The sequence below is a fragment of the Octopus bimaculoides genome, chromosome 27, assembly GCF_046866305.1.
Source record: "Octopus bimaculoides isolate indiv1 chromosome 27, ASM4686630v1, whole genome shotgun sequence".
In the NCBI taxonomy this organism is placed as follows: Eukaryota; Metazoa; Mollusca; class Cephalopoda; order Octopoda; family Octopodidae; genus Octopus; species Octopus bimaculoides.
Genome location: NC_142954.1, coordinates 15,030,647 through 15,048,770, shown reverse-complemented (window position 1 = coordinate 15,048,770; position 18,124 = coordinate 15,030,647). Strand labels below are relative to the sequence as shown.

The 18,124-nt window shown below is 39.2% G+C and overlaps 1 protein-coding gene across 1 annotated transcript; it reads left to right on the top strand.

Moving 5' to 3' along the window:
• The first annotated feature begins 213 nt into the window (after positions 1-213).
• LOC106867082 (hemocyanin G-type, units Oda to Odg) lies at positions 214-17,371 on the top strand. Its single transcript, XM_089343152.1, has 13 exons — positions 214-306; positions 443-473; positions 3,260-4,492; positions 5,603-6,065; positions 6,715-7,496; positions 8,156-9,397; positions 9,703-10,953; positions 11,109-12,130; positions 12,740-12,980; positions 13,142-13,803; positions 14,873-15,455; positions 15,553-16,758; positions 17,163-17,371. The coding sequence occupies exons 1-13, from the start codon at positions 256-258 to the stop codon at positions 17,165-17,167; spliced, it is 8,772 nt and encodes a 2,923-aa protein (XP_089199278.1). The 5' UTR covers positions 214-255; the 3' UTR covers positions 17,168-17,371.
• The last annotated feature ends 753 nt before the right edge of the window (positions 17,372-18,124 follow it).

The window sequence follows — 18,124 nt, the reverse complement described above, 5'->3', positions numbered from 1 at the left end:
TTTCTATTGTTCTATATTCTTTCTTCTTTTCTTTCTTTTACATCACCCGTTCTTTTCATCTGTACAATTGAACTTCTGACCTGTGTCGTGTTTACGCCATTTTCTAGACCTCTGCTTCACGTGTTCAGATCACATTGTCAAAATGTATAGATTCTCTCCATAACTTCACCGCTATATATACTTCTCTGCAGACATCCATTCCACAGTGTGGTCTTTCCTCCCGAGGGCCAAGCTGTAATTGTTCTTCTCAACAACATGGCACCCACCCGCGACCCATGGTTGCTTGGCGCGACGATTCTTTGTATCGTAAGAATATTTCTCTCATTTCCATTCTAATTCTATCGTTTATTAATCCATTTTAAATTATAATTAATTGCATTTTAAGTTAATTTCTTTCTCTCTATGTTTCATTCATTGATTATTGTTGTTTCTTCCTCCACAGGTCTCGGTGTTTATTCCAGTAATTACAAACGGTGAGTTTCTTGTTCCAATATACTTTCCATTACAAACATACAACACAAACACAAACACACTCATACACGAGCAATGGATGGATGTACACACCCACTGCTCCATCCATCCATTCATCCTTCCGTCCATACATACATACATACATACATACATACATACATACATACATACATACATCCATCCATCCATCCATACATACATACATACATACATTGGGGCAGTACCGATCTGGAGAAATTAGGCTTCTCAAAACCAGAAAGGAGAAAGCTAATTAAAAGACTGCAAGACGAGCCATCAATGGAATTGTCAAAATACGTAAAACTTTCCAAAAGTTTAGCATATGCATACATATGCATGTGTCTAGACATGTGATCTGCACATGTACTGATGCACAATGACTTGCACACAAAGACCAAAGCATCTATGACTACCGTGTTGATGTTATTGAAATTCCAATGACGGAGTCTTGGATCAAGGTTAGAGACCGGTTCTTTCTCCATTGGCAAGAAATATAGAAATAAAACTAAATCATAGCATATAATACACATATACATGTGGCAATCGCGAAATGCGACACTTTTCATATAAAGAAAAAGACCACCTAACTCTCTCTCTCGATCTCTTAGTAAATATAAATTGTAAAGAGAAGAGTAAAACCATGCAAGACTTTTAAAAGGTTTAACATCCAGCTTTATCCCGTTGTTGTGATGCAAAATCAAACAGCGATGGAGTTTCGTGCATTTGGATGGAACCAGATTCTTGATAAGACGAATGTAAATAAAAATTACTAGAAATAAGACCGAAACTTAACAAAACCAGAATAACAATAATGATAATAAAGATTCCATGCATTTATACTTACATGTATACATACATACATTTACACATTCATACATCCATTTATATATATATATGCATTTATATTTATATATAAAAATAAAAAATAATTTATTTATATAAAAAATATTTCTTCCTTGAATCATGCCAGGCTCAAAATTCCGGTTTTCTGGTTTCCATGGCGTATACATTTCCCACCCGAACGGGACGCCGGTCTGACGTAGGATTACTCACTTTTGCAATCTGAGTGGACTGGGGGCAATGTGAGATGAAATGTTTTGCCCAAGAACACAACTTATCGCCCGGTCCAAGAATCGAAACCACAATCTTACAATCATGAGTCCAACACCCGAACCACTAAGCTACACGCCTCCGTGTTTATATATACATACATACATTTATAGATACACACAGGCACACACACATACATACATATATACATACATACATGCATGCATACAAACACACATGCATACATACATACACACACACACACACACACATACATACATACATACACACACATACATACATACATACATACATACATACTTACATACATGTATACACGCATACATACATATTTATGTTATGAGCCCATACATTCTCTCTGTGGTATTACGATGCCATCAAATCAATAATTCTTTATATCTTTATGTTGACAATAGCCATAAGTTTCAACGCAAGATATATTGACGAGATATTCCTCTCCAAATAGGAGTCTCAACTTGGACATTCGACTTGCTAGAGAGGGCAGCTAAATTTCCTTCTAATCACACAAATTCGTTGGTTGTTTGTTGAACACACAGAAGTTGAAAATCCTCTCGCATTCGATCTTGACAGCTGCTGTCCTGGTTTTGAAAGTTATCAGATGAAAAACTTCGAGCCAGATGTCAGATACTTCAGGCTCTTTAAGTTCTGAGTTCAACTCCTGCTAATGTCAACATCACATTCATCCTTTCAAGGTCGAAAACATAAGTAGCATCCCAAGGAGATTAGCGGTTCTGTAAGAACACTGTATCAGATGCCTTGCGGTATTTGTTACACTTTGTGCGCTGTGAGTTCAAATCCTACAATGACTTCGTGGGTACTATACTGAACTTGTTGTCCAGGTCAACACCACCACCCACCCGGACACTTGAAGATCTTTTGCATTGTCCACTCTGTCGCAATCATTCAGGGTGTTTTCCTTCCTCCCTCTAATCACTCTCAGAAGCCTTGTAAAGAATTATGAGCACTGCCTTCCTTCCTGAGTAAAAACTAAACTACATGTATATGTGTGTATGTGTTGCTGCATGCATATATGTGTGTCTATATACGTGCACAAACAGGCATATATATATATATATATATATATATATGTATATATATATACGATGATGATGATGACAATAATGATGATGGATTCTCTTATCATGAACGACAAATGAGAGTTCAGTAAAATAATGCATTGACAATGTTCTATGGACACGAACGTGTCTGCCGAGGCCTGCTGGTGCCTTGCAAACCTTTTGGCAAATGGAACAAGTTGGGGACTCAGTTTGCTTGAGTGCGTGTGGATCATTTACTACATGTTTTCTTGAGTGAATAGCAAGGTCTGCTCTGTTCCGTGCCACAAAACCGCGGCGACATGCACACACACACACACATGTATACATATACGAAGCAAATACAAAACAAACATAAAAGTCCACGGAAACTTTGCAGTTGATATTATTAGACTGACGCTTAGAAAGAGAGAAAAGTTACGAAGTAACTCGGCGGAATTTGAACTCGAAACGTAACGGCAGACGAAAGACCGTTAAGCATTTCGCCAGGCGTGCTAACGTGTCTGCCAGCTCACCGCCCTCAACAAAGTAAAATATTAAACTTCCTATGTTTTCCGTTTCATTTATTTATATATTTTTCTTTTTATTCTCTTATAATCATTATTTTTCTGTCTTTCCTTCAGGTAAATTCGTCCGCAAAAATGTCGACAGCCTGACCCAGGATGAAGTTGTCAGTCTACAACTGGCCTTATATTCTATGCAAAAGGACGAAGGTCCGACTGGCTTCCAGGCTATTTCAGCCTATCACGGAGAACCGGCTGACTGCAAAGCTGCCGATGGTAGCACAGTGGTATGTTGCCTGCATGGTATGCCTACGTTTCCTTTGTGGCACAGGCTGTACCTTGTACACTTCGAACAGGCTATGGCAACTCATGGATCAACTCATGGCGTCCCCTATTGGGACTGGACACAGCCGATATCCGAACTGCCGGCACTGGTGCAGCATCCGTTGTTTATTGACCCCAGCGGCAAGAAAGCAAAGAAAAATGTCTTTTATTCGGGTGCCATTGGTTTTGAGAAGAAAGTCACTGCAAGAGCAGTTGATGACCATCTTTTCGACGCTTCACATGGAAAGAAAAACAGCTTACTGAAGAACATCTTGATGGCTTTTGAACAGGAAGAATATTGTCGATTTGAAGTTCAATTCGAGATAGCTCACAATCCAGTGCACTTCTTAGTTGGCGGCAGATATCCTTATTCTATGTCTAGTCTGGAGTACACCTCATACGACCCACTCTTCTTTTTGCATCATTCCAACGTTGAGCGTCTGTTTACTATATGGCAAGCTCTTCAGAAACATCGAGGTCACGATAGCAAAATTAACTGCGGTTTGAACCTGTTGCATACTCCCATGGAACCGTTCGGACGAGATTCTAACCCGATCGAACTAACCAAGAAGAACGCTAAAGCAGCCGATATATTTACTGCCGATCATTTGGAATATAATTACGACGATCTCACATTGAATGGAATGAGCATTTCCGAATTAGACAGCTTATTAAAAGAACGTCAATCTCATCCGAGATCTTTCGCCAACTTCCGACTGGGCGGCATCAAGACATCTGCTAATGTCCATATCTCGGTGTGTATCCCGAGCAAAGATTCAAGAAAGAGTGATGACTGCCATCACGACGCTGGAGAATTCTTCATCCTTGGTGGCAAAAGAGAAATGCCATGGGATTTCGGTTATCCTTATCTTCATGACATCACCGATACTGTCAAGTCGTTAGGATTGGAATTGGATGGAAACTATTATCTGAAAGCCGAAGTAACTGCCATCAACGGAAGTCATCTGCCTAGTGATGTTATTCCGAAACCGATTGTTACCTACATACCGGAAGTTGGACATCACGACCGTAAGTACCATTTAAACATATTTCAACAGAAACTTCATTTTAAACACCGCTAAATTACACAAGTCACTAGACCATTCGATCAGACGGCTAGCAAGAAATAGCAACTAAATCTTCCTCAAATTACAATCTAAATAAAACAGAATACATTACTAAATGTACTTCCACATATACAAATAGATGGGATGTTCACAGTTGTAAGGGCTTTGTTCATAAGTCTACATAAACAGGGATAAACAACGGCATCATTTGATCGAAAGTAAAATCTGAAGATTTCTTCACAACAGAAACATTTCAGATTTATTCTGCAGATAAGGTTTGTTTCTTTGTAAAATGAAGTTCACATTGTAATTGAGAATTATCTGATTTCATTACTAATCTGGTTAATTGTAGACATAATAATATTAATTAAGCTCTCTGCGTCACTGAATACGATCTATGGTTATTTATAAGTAGGGAAAACTGTAAAATCCGTGACCTGATGTGATTTGAAGGTCTTCATTACATCAAGTGTGGATGGTAGGACTGATGCCAGTGAAAATGTAGGCAACAAGGTAACCAGGCTTCTTGAAAGAATCCTCACCAGAGACTAAGCTGTTGCTAAAGTCAGCCAAGTAGCAAATTGTTGTGTTCACACGGTTATCCTTGCTGTGTCTACATCATACAGTTAGGCGTAACATCCACGTTTTAGGTCTACCACTTCCTAAAAATATTTCTTCAAACTGAAGGTAATACAATTATTAGATGATGATGATGATGATAATATTCTATTGATAATGAATTAAGAAAATAGAATCATAAATGTACTATGAGGAATGGGTTCGGCGAATAAATACAAGATTTAAAAATATGTACAGGGATCGATTTATTCGACTAAAACCCTCCAATCACTGCTCAAGCATGGCCGCTGAAAATTTACTAAATCTAGTCAAAAATATAAAAGATGAAAAAGATGAAAGATACATAATTCAAGAAATTATAATTTCTGGGAAAGAGCGCATGGAGGTTCTCCCAGCAAATGTAATGTCGAAATATTTTAGACAATAGTTTTAATTGAAATGAATTATTTCAAAATTAACCTCTATTTGAAGTGTCTCTCTTCTCTAATTTCAGCTGAGATGATCAAAGTTGATAAAGCTGATGTAAAGGTACGTAAAGATGTCAGTGTCCTCACTAAAGAAGAAGAATATGGAGTAAGAATTGCCATGGAACGTTTTATGTTGGATAAATCCATTAATGGTTATCAGGCTCTGGCAGAATTCCACGGTCTTCCTGCCAAATGCCCGCGTCCAGATGCTCCAAATCGTATTGCTTGCTGTGAACATGGAATGGCTACATTTCCTCACTGGCACCGGCTTGTAATCATGCAGTTTGAGGACGCCCTCGCTGACAGAGGATCTACAGTTGGTGTACCATATTGGGATTGGTCAAAACCCATCACCCATCTGCCCTCTTTGGTCGCTGAAGAAACATATCAAGATCCTTTCACATTGGAAACTAAACCGAATCCTTTCTTCCGTGCCTCCATCGACTTCCTCCATTCCGGGGTCTACACTACACGCGATATTGATCCAAGGTTTGTAACTCTGGCCCTTTATCGATTTTTGTTTTTTATTGATTGGAAACAGCTCTCCATTTCATAGAACAGCTCTTCGTTTCCTCGTTATTATTATCGTTATTCCATCTTGTACACTTTTTGACATTTGTCGAATGATAGCTCTTGGTGGTATCGAAGTATTTGAGCGTAGTGGAGGATTACTTTCGAAACGACTGTTCAGGTTTCAAACCCAGACTATGCACTCACGTGCTCACGAGAGAGAGAAAGCGAGAGAGAGATGATAATGCTAATACAAGTCGGGTATGTTGAGTGAATTGTAATAGAGACGCCTTTGGGAAATTCAGAATATACCAGAAGCAAATAGAGGAATGACTAATTGTTGATTGTCTTTCAAAGGTCATAGTTAAACTATATTGATTGGTTGATTATCGATGGTATATACAGGAAATTGCATGAAAATTTCTGTAAAATTTTACCGCAGTATATTCGAGAACTGGAGGAGGATATGGGGAGACGATCACTGAATGAAAAACAATTAGTAAAATATATTTTCAATAAATATTAATTAATTTGAATTTATTAATAAGCATGTATTGGCTAAAATAAATATTAGTGAATTTTTTTTTTTGTGTGAAGATATAATTGAGGCTTGTTTTGTTTTATGCAGATTGATGAAACAACCAGCCAAAGGTGACCATTGTCCACTATACGACGGTTTGTTATTGGCCTACGAACAAGATGAATACTGTGACTTCGAAGTTCAGTTCGAGGTTACACACAATTTTGTTCACGCTTGGATTGGTGGCAAAGAGGCCTACTCCATGTCGTCACTGCATTACACTTCGTTCGATCCTCTCTTCTGGTTACATCACGCTCAAGTGGACAGGTTATGGGCCATATGGCAAGCACTGCAAATACACAGAGGAAAACCGTATAAAGCATATTGTGCCAATTCCGAAGTGCATCGACCTCTCAAACCATTCGCTTTCGAATCTCCCTTCAACAATAACGAACACACCAGAGCACATGCAATACCGACAGATGTGTACGACTACCAAGCCAACCTTGGCTATACGTTTGATAGCCTGTCGTTTGGCGGCATGTCAATTCGAGAACTGCAGAAACACATCGATGAAAAGAAAACCCATGACCGGGTATTCGCCGGTTTCCTCTTCGAGGGTATTAAAACATCGGCAAATATCGATCTCTATGTTGTGGCAGCTGGCAACGAATATCTAGCTGCACCAACTTCTGTTCTTGGTGGCAGCAAGGAAATGCCATGGAGATTTGATCGATTATTCAGACAAGAAATTACAGATTCACTCAAAGCTTTGGGTGTTGATCCATTTGGCGATTTTACTCTCCGTGTCGATATCAAAGATGTCAATGGAACTGCTTTACCATCGACCATTATTTCACAACCGATTGTCATATTCGAACCCGGCAAAGGTAATGAAAATTGTTTCTTTATCTCTTGCTTGAAATTTCCTTTTATGCACTACCAGAAATGGTTAGTTTAGTCATTCAAGTTATTGAATACAATCAATTTGGTCAGTCTATAGTAAAAGTAAAGATGCCGAGGCCAAACAGCTTCATGCAGTCTTCTCAAGAACTTTTCTCGGACTTCTGAAAAAAAAGTGTAGTATTTTATTTCAAACTATACATTAGAATATATCTTTAATTTAATTTGATATTTTTTAAAGGTTATCTTTATAATGCTCTTCGAGATTTAGAAGCACTATATTTCCTTATATTTGTAATTACTAGTTTAAAATAATTACAATTGCGTTCAAAACATTAAAATCCAAAAAATTCTATAAAAAAAAATACTAAATAATAGTTAATCGTTGGGATATTTATTTAGAATCACCAACTTTTTACATTGTAGTATCGTTTTTTTTTTTTTAATAATATTCTATAAATTCATAGGTTTAGGAGTAAAAGATATTTTCTGAAAAATGGCTTGCGAGATGTCACTTAACTTCAATATGGCTTTCAACATAAAATGGTCTCCCAATTCGAGTTTATAGTGTTGTTACGTCCGTCAGCATTGATGTATAGAATATGAGCGAAACCTAATTTTGTTTGTGTATCGTCTTGTATTTCAGTTAAAACAGACGTTAAATTTGACGAAAACTTCCGTACAAGAAAAGCAGTGTCTACTCTAACAGCGAGCCAGATGACAGCACTGAGAGAAGCCCTGGTAAAATACGAAGCAGATAAAACAGCGAGTGGCTATCAACAAGTGGCTGCTTTCCACGGTTCTACAGAATGGTGTCCCAGTCCTGACGCCGAACATAAATATGCTTGTTGTCATCATGGAATGGCCACGTTCCCACACTGGCACAGATTACTTACGTTGAACTTCGAAAATGGTTTACGACGAAACGGTTATGACGGCGGAATTCCTTACTGGGATTGGCTGAATCCGATCAGTGCACTTCCGAACCTTGTAGCTGAAGAAGAATATACCGATGTGAATGGCGAAAATCACATCAACCCATTCTTCAGTGGTTCGATCGACCATATAGGAAAGACTACATCTCGTGCTCCTTCGGCTGACCTTTTCATCCAACCGAAATTCGGTGAATTTACTTCTTTGACCAACGAAGTAATCTTCGCTCTTGAACAGGAAGACTTTTGTTCGTTCGAAGTACAGTTTGAAATTGCACATAACCATATCCATGCTTTGGTTGGAGGTACTGAGCCCTATTCAATGTCCTCTCTCGAGTTCACTGCTTACGACCCAATCTTCTTACTGCACCACTCAAACGTCGATAGAATCTGGGCCATCTGGCAAGCTTTACAGAAACATCGAGGAAATACATACAACTCTGCCAACTGTGCAATCGAGCTTCTTCGTCAACCGATGTCTCCTTTCAGTTTGTCAAGCGACATCAACGTTGACTCGCAAACCCGCGAACATTCCGTTCCTTTCGATGCGTTCGACTACACGAAAGGCTTCCACTACGAATACGACTCACTTGACGTCAGTGGGTTGTCCATCCCGCAATTGCAGACAGAGATTAACAAACGTCGAGCTAAGGATCGTATTTTCGTTACTTTCTTACTGGAGGGCCACAAACAGTCCCTTCTCGTTGAGTATTACATCCGATTGCATGGAAGTGCTGACCGAAATAAAGCTGGTGAATTCTACGTATTGGGTAGCCAGAACGAAATGCCATGGAAGTTCGACAGAGTGTACAAAGCCGACATTACTAGACAAATGGAACAACTGCACCTCCATTACAACGATCTCTATCACATTGAATATACACTGAAGGACATGAGTGGTGCTGAAGTGACAAGTCTTGGTTTAGAACCTGCAGTCATATTTGAACCTGGATTAGGCAAGTTAAAACTTACATTTAATTACATTCAACAATAATCCCATCCCCGCATTAAAATCGAATCCATTTTTTTCTTAGTTTTATAAATTCCCTTGAAAAATTAAACTCGAAATTACCTTCATTCCATAATTACATAAGCGAATATTTAATGCCATATTAGTTACCCTCCCCACCACATACAGAATGCCTCATAATTCAATTTGCCTGAAGATATTTTAGATGGCTCTACAAACTCTATCGTCGAAGCTTTGATTAAATGACATTTCTGTATTTTTTACTTTCTTTTTGTTTTTCATTTTTCGCAGGTCATTATGGCGAAGACCGTGCATGGATCGAACCTGTGACGAGTGCTAATCGAATCAGGAAGAATTTGGAAAATTTGGATGTCGGTGAAATTGAATCTCTGAGAAATGCTTTCAAGCAGATCAAGATGGATGGTACATACGGAAGAATAGCAGCTTTCCACGGACTTCCTGCTAAATGTCCAAACGAAGACGGTAGCAAAGTGTACACGTGTTGTTTGCACGGCATGCCCAACTTCCTTCACTGGCATCGTTTATATACAGTGTCTGTTGAGAATGAACTGTTGGCTAGAGGCTCTTCAGTTGCCGTTCCGTACTGGGATTGGCTGAAGTCTTTCGAGGAATTACCGAAACTTATCAGCGAAGCTACGTTCTATAATTCACGCACTCTTCACATTGAGTCGAATCCTTTCTTCAAAGGAAAGATATCGTTTGAAAACACAGAAACTGACCGTGACCCTCAACCGGATCTCTTCGGAAACAACTATTTTTATGATCATGCACTGTTCGCCTTTGAACAAACAGACTTTTGTGAATTTTCCACTCACTTAGAAGTCCTTCATAACAGTCTCCACTCTTGGCTTGGTGGTCGAGATCCTCATTCCATGTCGTCACTTGATTATGCAGCCTACGACCCTGCTTTCTTCCTTCATCATAGCAACATCGATCGTCTGTGGGCCATTTGGCAGGAACTGCAACGCTACCGTAAATTACCCTATAACAGTGCCAACTGTGCTCTTGGACTGCTCAACCAACCAATGCGTCCTTTCAGCAACAAAACTGCAAACTCCAATCTTTTGACCTTCACTCATAGCAGAGCAAACGATGTGTTCGACTATCAGAATGTGTTTCATTACAAATACGACTCACTCACTTTCAACGGTCTCACTGTTATTCAACTAGAAAACCTCTTGCAACACAACAGGAACCAACAAGATCGTGTTTTTGTAGGATTCTTGTTGCACGGAGTCAAAGCTTCTGCCGATGTTAGAATTTACATATGTGCTCCGACTGGCCAGAATCAAGAGAATTGTGCCAACTACGCCGGAGTGTTTTCCATCTTGGGAGGAGAATCGGAAATGCCATGGAGATTCACTAACCTCTTCCGTTACGAGATCACTGATTCACTCGTGAAGTTAGGGCTCAACCACAATAGTCACTTCCATATTAAAACAGAAGTTAGAGCTGTTAATGGATCGAAGGTAGAACAGAAAATATTTCCAGAACCAACCATTATATTTGTTCCGAAACATGGTAAGATTAACTTTCTATCACATCCAATATATTGTCATGTTCTTATGCCTTAAGATTTCCTCCTTTCAATTTACATATGTTTTTTTTTGTTATTGTTTTTGTAAAATGCCTTGCTTATTTGTTGAATTGATGTAAGATTTGTTGTCGGTTTGCAGGTGCCCATTCCGAGAGCGACGAGGAGAAATTGGTACGAGGAAACCTTGTAAGAAAGAATATAAATCGTTTATCTCTCGATGAAATCGATTCTCTTATGCATGCTTTAAAACGAATGCAAAAGGACAAGTCTTCAGACGGTTTCGAAAGCATAGCAACGTTCCACGCTATTCCACCGATGTGTCCGAACCCAACAGCTAAACATCGCTACGCCTGTTGCCTCCACGGTATGGCCACTTTCCCTCAATGGCACCGTCTGTTTGTCGTTCAGTTCGAGCAAGCTTTGCAAAGACACGGCGCCAAAGTCGGTGTTCCCTACTGGGACTGGACTTATCCAATGTCAGAAATACCCAGCTTCCTCGCTTTGGAGAAATACGTCAACCCATACACAGGCATCGAAATGTTCAACCCTTTTAACCACGGTCACATATCATATATCAGCAAAGAGACTATGACCCACCGTGATATCAGCGAACATATTTTTGAGAAACCCGAATTGGGAAAACAAACTTGGTTGTTCAATAACATCGTTTTGGCTTTAGAACAAACGGATTATTGCGATTTTGAAATTCAATTCGAGGTCGTTCATAATGCTATCCATTCTTGGCTGGGTGGTAAAGAAATCTACTCGATGAACCACCTGCATTACGCTGCTTACGACCCAGCTTTTTACTCCCATCACGCCAACGTTGACCGCCTGTGGGTTATTTGGCAGGAACTTCAGAAGTTAAGAGGTCTTCCGGCTTACGAATCCAACTGTGCTCTTGAAATGATGTCGAAACCACTGAAACCTTTCTCGTTCGGTCCTCCCTACAATTTGAACCCTCACACCTATAAATACTCTACGCCCTCGTCCGTCTTCAAGTACAAAGAACATTTCCACTATGAATACGATATGCTGGAAATGAATGGCATGTCGATTGCGCAACTGGAAGCTTACATCAGGACTCAGAAGCAAAGAGAGCGAATGTTCGCAGGGTTCTTATTGAAAGGAATCGGTCAGTCGGCCTCTGCTACTTTCCAGGTAAGTTTACGCCGCCTTTGCAAACCTGAACGACACAGCACTTGGGTCAATATCGAAAATGCATGATTCATCATACACACACACACACACACACACACATCAACACAGCAACTACACGTATACACACACACACACACACACACACACACACACAGGCAGACATATATATGCACACACACACACACATACACTCACAAACACATACACGCAACGAACATAAAATGCATATATACACAATCACTAACATACTGATACATAAATACAAACGTAGACGCACTACCATAAGTATCACGCACAAACATACGCACACAGTCTCACAATATACGCAAACACACATACACACATACACATCACCATAACACATGCATACGCACACATACACACATCAGACACAACTTAACATAAACGCGCAGACAAAAAACTTAAACGTATCTCCCCGTACACTCACTGAGAAACAGTAATACAAATACACGCACACACTAACATAAACGCACGCATACACACACTAACCAGATATTCGTCTCTGCACTTAGGTTTACCTTCTCATCACCAACACTCTCCGCTATTTCTTTCCGTAAAAATAACCCCAAATCAATTTCTTTCTTTCAGGTTTGTGATGAAAAGAACTCGTGTCACGACGGCAGCCATTTCGCCATTTTGGGTGGAAGCGCTGAGATGTCATGGGCTTTTGATCGTCTTTATCTGATGGAAATTACCGATATTCTTCATGATATGGGATTGAAATTCGATTCTCATTTCCACATCCATCACCATATCAAGACAGCTAATGGAACTGATTTACCATCAGACTTAATCCCACAAGCAACCATTATTCGTATTCCTGCATTGAGTAAGTCGTTCTCACTTCTCTTTATTCCTCTCTCTCTCTCTCTCTCTCTCTCTCTCTCTCTCACCCCCCTCTCTCTCTCTCCATTTTCTTCTCTCTTTGATCTGTCGTATCATTTCTAGATTCTCTTGTCTAAATGTTATCTCGCCTTTCTTTGTAAACAGGACATGAGAAGCAAAGATTTATTCCACACAACAGAATTCGCCAAAACATCAACTCCTTAGAAGAACGAGATGTACAAAATATCATGTCTGCTTTAACACGTATGAAGGAAGATGAGAGCAGTTTCGGATTCCAGACTGTCGCAAATTATCACGGTTCTACAATGTGTCCAGATCCAGAAAACGCGAAATACGCCTGTTGCCAACATGGTATGGCAACTTTCCCTCATTGGCATCGTATCTATGTACTGCAATTCGAAGAGGCTCTACGAAGACATGGTTCCAATGTTGCAATTCCTTACTGGGATTGGACAACGCCTTCTGACAAATTACCAAGTGTTTTGTCCAGGTCTGATTACTATGACGCTTGGAATGATGTTGTGGTTGAGAACCCTTTCCTCAGAGGTTACATCAAATCAGAAGAAACATACACTGTACGTGATGTTCAACAGGATTTATTTGAACTGGCAAAGGGAGGTGAAACGTCTTTGCTGTACGATCAAGTTCTACTAATGCTGGAACAGGAAGATTTCTGTGATTTTGAAGTCCAGTTCGAAGTTGTCCACAATTCAATTCATTATCTCTTGGGTGGTCATCAGAAATATGCCATGTCCAATTTGGTATACAGTTCTTTCGACCCTATATTTTACATCCATCATTCTATGGTAAGTGAAGCTTCATTGATATTTTTTCTTTGTTTACGCTCTGAGTTGAGTTCAAACGCCAGCGTGGTCGACTTTGTCTCTCAACAGTTTGGGGTCCGCAAAATAGTACCAGTCAAAAATTGTATTTGATGTAATCAACTAGCCCTTTTTCCATCAAAATATAAGGCATTGTGCCCATACCAGAAGAGAACTGGGGTCGATATTATCGACTTGCCCCGGCTCCGAAATTGCTGGCCTTGTGCCAAAGTTTGAAACCATTATTATTATTATTATTATTATTATTCAGGCGGCGAGCTTAGCCCCATTTCGTCCGTCCTCATGTTCTGAGTTCAAATTCCACCGGGATTGATTTTGCTGTTCATATTTTCGGAGGTCGATAACATAAGTACCGGTCAAACACTGGGGTCGATGTACCCAACAACTCCACTTGCCACAAAACGGCCTTGTACCCGTAATAGAATAGATTCTTCTTGTTATAGTTGTTGCCGTCATGCAGTGAGGGACATGAATTCTACAACATCTTACTGACTTTACAGGAACTTTACCGGAAATAAACGTTTTAATAGGAATCAAGGAGGTTTTTCTCCATTGCAAATCTTTTCTCTCAGATAAAGAACTGTCATTCTAAGCGGGTCAATTTAAAATGCATTTTGGTTTCATTATCGTGTCTCCAAGGCGGCGAGCTGGCAGGAACGTTAGGACGCCGGGCGAAATGCTTTGCGGCATTTCACCTGTCTTTACGTTCTGAGTTCAAATTCCGCCGAGGTCGACTTTGCTTTCATCCTTTCGGGGTGGATAAATTAAGTACCAGTTGCGTACTGGAGTCGATCTAATCGGCTGGCCCCTCCCCCAAAATTTCGGACCTTGTGCCTTGAGTAGAAAAGATTATCATGTCCCCATTAGACAATAATAAACTGGTTGGGTTGTTATGTATATATGCCTATTACTTTCCAGTGTTAACCCACATATACATACATACATACGTGTAATTTCATATGTATTTTCTTTTATGTGTTTTATAATAAAATGACCGGAAGTGTTTGATTTTGGTTTATCATATTTGTTTCAGGTCGACCGTATTTGGGCAATTTGGCAAGAATTACAAGAATACAGAAAGATGCCATTCGACAAAGCTTACTGTGCCCTTGATCAAATGTCTTTGGCTATGAAACCATTCACCTGGGAATCCAATCCCAATTTGGCCACCCGAGCTTTGGCCACCCCAAGTATGTTGTTTGACTACAAACGTTTTGGGTATAAATACGACAATCTCGAGTTCCATGGAATGGATACTGAACATTTGGAAATAGAAATTCAGAAATTGAAACAGAAAGACCGTGTGTTCGCCACTTTCTTACTCCACGGCATCAAAACCTCAGCCGACGTCCACCTGAAATTATGTGACGACAAGAGTTGTTCAGGAGCTGGTGTTGTGTTCATTTTGGGTGGAGAAACAGAAATGCCATGGCATTTTGATAGAACATATAAAATGGACATCACAAAGGTTCTGAAGGAGAAAGGTATCGCTATGGAATCTCTTTTCCATCACGACAGTAAAGTACATTTGGAGATGGAAATTATAACAGTAGATGGCGCTGTTTTAGACCAGAATTCTTTGCCTAAACCTTCGTTGGTATATTCTCCTGCTAAAGGTAAGATAATTGTTTTAAAGAGTTTATCTTTACTTTGAATACAGATATGACCCGTCCTTCTTCGGTACTTCATAGCTTGCTCTGTTTTCTTTTACAGGATCTGTGCACCAACATGATCATCATCATAAGGAATACGCCGAGGGAACAATTGTTAGGAAGAACGTTAACAGTTTGACACCGTCAGAGATTGACAACTTAAGACATGCTTTAAGTGACGTAATGGCTGACAAATCTGAAAACGGTTACCAGAAGATTGCAGCTTATCACGGCATGCCACTTAGCTGTAAATACCCGAACGGTACGGCATATGCTTGCTGCCAACATGGAATGGTAACATTCCCTCACTGGCATAGACTGTTTGTGAAGCAAATGGAAGACGCTTTGAAACTGAAAGGTGCCAAAACAGGTATTCCTTATTGGGATTGGACGACACCGTTCACTCATCTGCCAACATTGGTCACTGAAGAGACAGACAATCCGTTTCATCACGCACATATTGATTCAGCTGATGAGATAACGACCAGAGCGCCGCGACACCAACTATTTGAAGGTCGACATTTCTTCTACGATCAAATTCTGTTTGCACTAGAACAAACTAATTTCTGCGACTTTGAAATCCAGTTCGAAATCTCCCATAATGCCATTCACTCGTGGGTAGGAGGCAACTCTCCTTACAGCATGTCAACCCTTCATTACACCTCATACGATCCACTCTTTTACTTACATCATTCAAACACTGATCGTATCTGGGCCATCTGGCAAGCCTTGCAGAAATATCGAGGACTTCCATATGATAGTGCCAACTGCGAAATCCACAGGCTTAAAAGACCTCTCAATCCCTTCAGTTCCGATGCCAACCACAACGAGCAAACCAAAACTCATTCGACTGGAGAATCATCTTTCGATTATCACAAATTACACTACGACTATGATAACCTCATCTTCCATGGTATGACGATTCCACAGTTGGAAACAGAATTAATGAAATCCAAAAAGAAAGACCGAGTCTATGCTGGTTTCTTATTGCGTACCATTGGACAATCTGCTGATGTCGAGTTCGAAGTATGTCGCAAAGATGGAGAATGCAAATTTGCAGGCACGTTTTGCATTTTAGGCGGCGAGCACGAGATGTTCTGGGCGTTTGATCGTCTCTATAAATACGACATAACCAGCACTTTAGAACAGCTCCGTCTCCATGCTCACGATCAGTTCAGTATGAAAGTCTCTATAAAGGGTACTGATGGAAGTACCCGAGCTTCCAGCCTGATACCACCACCAAGTATCATGTACCATCCAGCTGCAGGTCAGTCATCTTACATTTGACCATTTTTATTCTTTTTAAATTCATTTTCATTTTTTCGGAACTATTCTCTGGTGTATTTTCAATGATTTATTTATTCATCTTAGTTTCTTTCTTTTTCAAATATTTTTAAATAGCATCAATGAAATATATTTTTGAAGAAAATATAATAATTTGATCACTTAAACAATTATCTGATACCATATGTTGCTTAATTAATTCCATCTGTTCTAAACATGGTTTGCATCTAATATCTAATCTTGCCATATCTTTATATCTTATAGTAACTCTCACACGCTAAATTGGAATTTCGTTCATCAACAACGAAGAATCGTCTCACCCCACTCCCTCCCACTAACACACTTAATATTCCAGTCATTTGAATGATTTTCCTTCTGTTTTTCCAGCTTGAAAATCCTCCTTGTAATGGGCTCCTCTATTTTTCTTATATGAAACACTGAAGTACGCTCTCCGATGCAGCAGACGATTATAACTAACCTTACATCTACCACTCTAAACCGAGAAAGATTTCCGATACTCAAACCGATTTTTATTATTATTGAAGATACATTTCTAATATAATCTTTATATTAATAAAGCTACCATCAACACTCGATTTTCATTTTGCATTTTTTTTTTTTTTCAGTTAATAGTTGTTTTTATCTCTCCTACACAAAAATTACATTTTTACTACCTACATTTAGTAAAACTAAATATATGCATATTTAGAACAGTGTTTATTCTCTAGCAAGTTGGAAATAAAGGAATGGAAATATAAGTTAAACAAAAAAATAATACTTATGGTTTTAATCTATATTTTAATATTTCGGCTTAAAAGCCCTTCTAAAGAAAAATCAACTTTGAACTGTACAGATAAACGAAGGTATGAAAGGAAAGTGATATGTGGCAACTGATAGTGTTAAAATCGCCATGTAACACAACTCTTGTATGTTATTGATGATGAGCTTTAATTGTTTAACAAAAATGGATTCTTTAATTTGTAACAACAAAATATTTGGTTAGTTGTCAGAACATAATTTGTGTGAAGTCTAAATACAAAAATACTTATTTTATCATTAACAAAAAAACGCTCTCATGACGACGATGAAAAAGATATATTTATACCAAGTAGCTCAGTTCGTGTGCGTCACGAATCATAGAAAACTGCTGTAGCCATTGAGTACTACCGTAGCTGTCTTACGACCACTGATGGTCACCATAAAAACAGTTTCTATATATATAGTCTGTGAAAGAAAGGACACCACAGACAAAGTTGTTAATGACATTTCAATATGTTGTAAAACTAAACCAACTTCCGGATTTCGTTGCATGATTCACCCTTGCTGGGATCATTCCTTCAGCATGCTGT